This window comes from Cervus elaphus, chromosome 4, assembly GCF_910594005.1.
Source record: "Cervus elaphus chromosome 4, mCerEla1.1, whole genome shotgun sequence".
Lineage (NCBI taxonomy): Eukaryota > Metazoa > Chordata > Mammalia > Artiodactyla > Cervidae > Cervus > Cervus elaphus.
In genome coordinates this window covers 46,270,665-46,275,772 of record NC_057818.1, presented here as the reverse complement: position 1 = coordinate 46,275,772, position 5,108 = coordinate 46,270,665, and the positions used below count along the sequence as shown (strand labels likewise).

Sequence of the window (5,108 nt, the reverse complement as noted above, 5' to 3'; positions counted from 1 at the left end):
GTGTCCAACCTTTTGCGACCCTGTGGGCTGTAGCCCACCAGGCTCTTCTGACCATGGGATTCTCCAGGTAAAAATACTGGAATGGGTTACCATTCCCTTCTTCAAGGGATCTTCCCGACCCAGGGATCGAACCCATGTCTCCTGCAGCTCCTACATTGGCAGGTGGGTTCTTTACCCACTGAGCCACCAGGGAAGCCCTCTGTTGTGGAGCCTCTGTTGCAGACCACTAGGTGCTGGAGGAACCATTAACCTGGGAGCACAGTCTGGGGATCCTTTCTTGCAGAGAAATGAATTAAGCAGGTGGAGCTGGGAAGGGAGAGAGGACACAGGGCAAGTGTAGGGTGATGAGATGTGAATTCTTGGGAGGAAAACTTTGGATGAAAGGAAAATGCTGCAGATTTCTAAGCAGAAGGATAACATGTTTAAAGCCTCTGAGATATACTGATAACTTTGAGCTGGGACTCACCCCAGTCCTCTTTCTGAATCCAATCTCTATTCATCAGTCTAGGCAGGAATGCATCCATACTTACTCTGCTTACTCACTCCACTCTGATGACGACTTTATCTTAACAGATTTCTGTGGTTTCAGAGGCAGCATCCTCCCACTACCACAGAGTCTAATTTTCCATCCCATTTTTGCCCTCTTTGTGCTTGCAGAAACGTCACAAAAATTGTGGGCACTCTCTTCAGAGTTTTATAATCTTTATTTTCATTCATTTTTTTTTTTTCTGGCCATACCTTGTGGCATGGAGAATCTTAGTTCCCCATGCAGGATCCTAGATCCCAGATCAGGGATTGAACCTGTGCCCCCTGCAGTGAAAGCATGGAATCTTCCCCATTGGGCCACCAGGAAAGTCTCTAATCTTTATTTTTAATCTCCCAGACCAGATTGTCTTTTCTTGTGCTAGTCAGAGTTGAGTTCTAACTGACGGGTACCAAGCTGGGTTCTGACCTGCACGGAGCACCATGGAGGGAGAATACCTACCCAGACCTCAGGTGGCTCCCAGTTTATTGGGGGAGACAGGTACACACGTGAAGACAGGAATATACTTACAAAGCAGCAGGTCAGATGGATGTTGTCCACACCTCAGTCATTAAAGGTCTAAATCCCCGTCCTCCCTTCTAGTCCCCTTGGTTCAGAACCTTCCTACATCTTCTTTGACCTCGTTTAGTATTTCTCTTTCATCTTTTCCATGGGCTTCTTTCCAGCACCACCAACTAGACCAGTGTGTAGGTGTTGTTTCAAAGCTGGTAGCAAGATTGCCTTAGCTTCAGCTACTAACCACCTCACAAGGACTGCTGGAATCTGTGTTAGCTACATTGCTTCAGAAACTCTGGTCTGATCTTCTGTGCCCAACTGTTTCTTCTTTAGTCCTGGAGCTACGCTCCTTTGGGAAGGAAATTCAGTCAGGAAGGGATATGGAGCTGATGAGAGAGATTTTTACAGTCCCCAGGAGTGGATTGGGTCTGGGGCGGGGACGGTCTCTGAATCAGGGCCAGGAACCCGTGTTCTCCCTCTGCAAGCCTGCTCAACTACGAAACTCAGAGTTCCTCCAAGGTCCAGAACATCCCTAGTCCGTGGTGAAGTCTGAACTCGGCACTCCCTCTGTTTGACTCACGCCCCGGTCCTCGTTCGCCGCCTCCACTGTTTCTTTGCCTCTGCGTCCCAGCAGGGAGGAGCCCCGACGGTGCAGGGCCTGTAGCCCTTTCCCAAAGGACCTGCGTACGACTGAAGAAGAGAAATAGAAAAGCAAGGGGTCCAGACCGGCATTGAGGCTACCAAACACCACAGCTTCCCTCCGCCACTTGGGGCTTGCCTTCATGTGGAACCCCACCAGGTGCGATATGTTATAGGGCCCAAAGCACAGCAGGAAATTAAGGAGCGACACGATGGCCAGCCCCACGGCTCGGCGCCGCTTCTGAGCCCCCACGTGGGGCTGGGTGAGCATGATCCACACGAAACGCGAGTAGCAGAAGGTGGTGACCACCATAGGGATGAAGAAGAGGAGGAGGCACAGCTCTAGCCGAATGGGAAGCAATATTCTCAGCTGCTCTTGGGTGAAGTTCTCATAGCAGGTGGTCTCATTCTCCTTTGTGGCCCTCTGGGTTGAATTCAGGTACTGAACGATGATCACCACGGTGCCATGACCAAAGGACATGACCCAGGCGATCAGAGCGGCAATCACTCCATACACGGGCCGGCGGGACAGCTTGTACTGCACGGGGAAAGCCACTCCCAGGTAGCGCTCGATGCTGATGCCCGCCAGTAGCCACGTGCTGCAGTAGATGCTGCTGTAGAAGCCGAAGCCCATGAGGGCACAGGCTAGATCAGACAGCTCCCAGCGGAAGTCAGACGCGGCCTCGATGATTTTGAAGGGCAGCAGCAGCAGCAGCAGGAGGTCGGCCAGTGTCAGGCTGAGCAGGAGGATGTGGACGGGTGCCGGGTGGGGCTGGCGCACGCGCCGCAGGAAGGCCCGCAGCGCCAGGAGGTTGGCAGGGAGACCGGTGAGCAAGATAATAATGTAGGCCGTGAGGATCAAGGAGTTGTCCAAGTTTGGCATGGCTGTCCTGGAAGAAGATGAAAAAGGGGCAGGGGGCAAGGTCAGGTGGACCGGCTCACAGACTGCAGACCCTGGTCTGGTTCAGTTTGTGGACATCCTCCCGGGCACGCTCCCTTTCCCAGGCCAGGGCTTTCTGCCCCCACCACTGCTTGTTCACACCACCTGCCAGAACTGCCCAGAGCAATTATTGACTTTGCTTGGGGCGGGATATTAAGCAGTAGTTACTACGTTTGCCATCCTGTGTCTCTGGGGGAGACCAACCCTTGGCTGCCCAAGGGAATTCCCCCTGTGGTTCTCCCAGCCTGTCTCCTTCTCTCCTGCCAGACACAGGGAGGTGCTGTTAGCAGTCTGCAACTTTCCTCAAGTCCTTTCCCCAGTCAGAGACCTGCAGAGAGAAAAGACAAGCCTTACCCCAGCAAGGAGGGTATTGGAAGACTTCTCTCAGGAGAACTCAGGCTCTGAAAACCCAGGCCCCGCGACCTAGGGCTGGTTCCTCCTCAGGACCCTGCCACTGGCCCAGGAAGCAGGTGCCCAGCCCCCCATCCATCCCCTTACCTGTTTTCCTCTCCTTTTGCAGAACACAAATTCTTCTCCACCTCTCCCTCCCCAGTCCAATACGGATTCGGACGGGGGGGACTAGATTGCAAGCAGGAAGCTGAAGAAGTGCGGGGAGGGGGCACGGGGAGAAGGGGTGAGCCCACAATATCCTATGGGGCTTGTCCCCCAAGAGATTTCAGAGAATATTCAGAAAAGCACACGGGCTGTCTGCTCCTGAGCCGGGTGATTTGACAATAAGCAGAACAACTCTTCTTAATGGGGTAACAGTTTCCGTTGGTTTGTCAGCCTCACTGCCGGCACACTGTCTGGCCCCTCCATCCTCTGCTCCACAATTTCTTGCCCCCATTGGCTGCTGTTTCTGGTTTTGATCCTCTCACAGTCAATTTCCTCCAGCCGCCCCCAACGCTTCCCCCTCCATTTCTGATCCTGGCATCACTTCCCAGAGTGCAAGCATTAAGCAAGCTGCCTTGCCTTGTCTTCCTTTGGGATAATGGCTTCTTGAGATTAGTCTTGAAGGAGAGTCTGAAAGCTTCTGGGAAAGAGGAACAGAGCATTAGCCACGGCTACCACCTATTTATTACCACACAGCAAAAAGTGGTAAGAAACTTGGCTGGTAGAAAGCTTTTATACCAGCAATAGTCATGTGACCGAAGAGGGGAAGCTCAGTAATTGAGGGCTGTCTCCTCTCGAACCCAAAGGAAAGGATGTGAGCATCTTTATTCCCCACCACCCACCCAGAGATCCTCACTCTGATTTCCAAACCCAGATTTTCTGTCCTTAGTTCCTGAATTTTTTTTCAATCCCAGGCATTTTGCCCCTCATTTCCCAAGTCAGATTATCTCATCATCTTCTCTTTTCTAGGAGATTTCTTCTGTAATTCTACTCAGTCTCCAAAAAGAGTTTTATGCTTCCTTTTCTTCTTCAATTTTCCTCTTTCTGTAGAGTTTCCTGCCCTCTGCCCTCAACAAGTTTCTTTAGTCTTCCCAGTTGAAACTGATCGCTTTCTCCTAGCCTATGTCTTGTTGGGGTGGAAACAGTGTGGGATTTAAAATCATGCAGTGAAGTGAAGTGAAATACACTCAGTCGTGTCTCGACTCTTTGAGTCCCCATGGACTATAGCCTGCCAGGCTACTTTGTCCATGGAATTCTTCAGGCCAGAAAATGGGAGTGGGTTGCCATTTCCTTCTCCAGGGTTTCTTTCCAACCCAGGGATCGAACCCAGGTCTCCCGCATTGCAGGCGAATTCTTTACTAGCTGAGCCACCAGGCAAGCCCTGAATCAAGGGACTTGGTGCAAATCCAAGTCCCTTCGTTGTGACCTTGAGGCAGATCAATTTTCTGAACTTTAGTTTCCTTGATAGTCGAGCGAGGATGGGCTTCTGTGAGGGGTCCCCAAGGCAGCGTAGATAAAGGATACAAGCCAGTGCTTTACATGTACTGGATGCCCGTAAGCAGACGTGGCGTGGTCCCTCCTCCCAAACCAATTGGACAGCTTCCTGGAGAGTGAGCCGCCTGGTAGACTATCTGGAGGCTGAGGGCACAGACATGCCGTCTGACTTGGGAAAGCAGCAGGAATTCAGGGAACTCTGTGCGCCTGCGCGGCCCTTCCTTGGGGAGTGGTGTTCAGGCTGCATTCCCTTCCCCTGTGTAGTTCCTATTCCTGCGGTCTGACCCAACCTCCTAGCCAGCCGTGTTGCTTTCTCACTATTTCTCCCTCTCTCACTTATATAGCTCTGGCTTGGAAGCTCCTCAAAGGCCTTCTGAAACACACACCTGAGGAAACAAAGATAATCAGAATGTGTTTTCTCTTGACCCAGGTAACAGGTCTCTGGTTTCCCACCTGTGGCCTTATCCCTGCTCAGAGAATCTCTGTTCTTTCCTTAGGGCTTGCACTTACTCCTTATTTAGTCATTAGTTTTGTGGCCTAGAACTCCAGGGTCCAGGTATTTTTTAAAAAATTTTTTATTAATCTTTTTAAATTGGAGTATGA

The 5,108-nt window shown here is 51.4% G+C and overlaps 1 protein-coding gene across 1 annotated transcript; it reads right to left on the bottom strand.

Moving 5' to 3' along the window:
• Positions 1 to 489: 489 nt before the first annotated feature.
• LOC122687953 (free fatty acid receptor 2-like) lies at positions 490 to 4,594 on the bottom strand. The gene is made up of 3 exons (XM_043893716.1): positions 4,551 to 4,594; positions 3,117 to 3,651; positions 490 to 2,568 (listed from the first exon to the last, which is right to left on the bottom strand). Exon 3 carries the CDS (start codon positions 2,559 to 2,561, stop codon positions 1,572 to 1,574), a length of 990 nt encoding a protein of 329 aa, XP_043749651.1. The 5' UTR covers positions 2,562 to 2,568; positions 3,117 to 3,651; positions 4,551 to 4,594; the 3' UTR covers positions 490 to 1,571.
• Between the last annotated feature and the right edge of the window lie 514 nt (positions 4,595 to 5,108).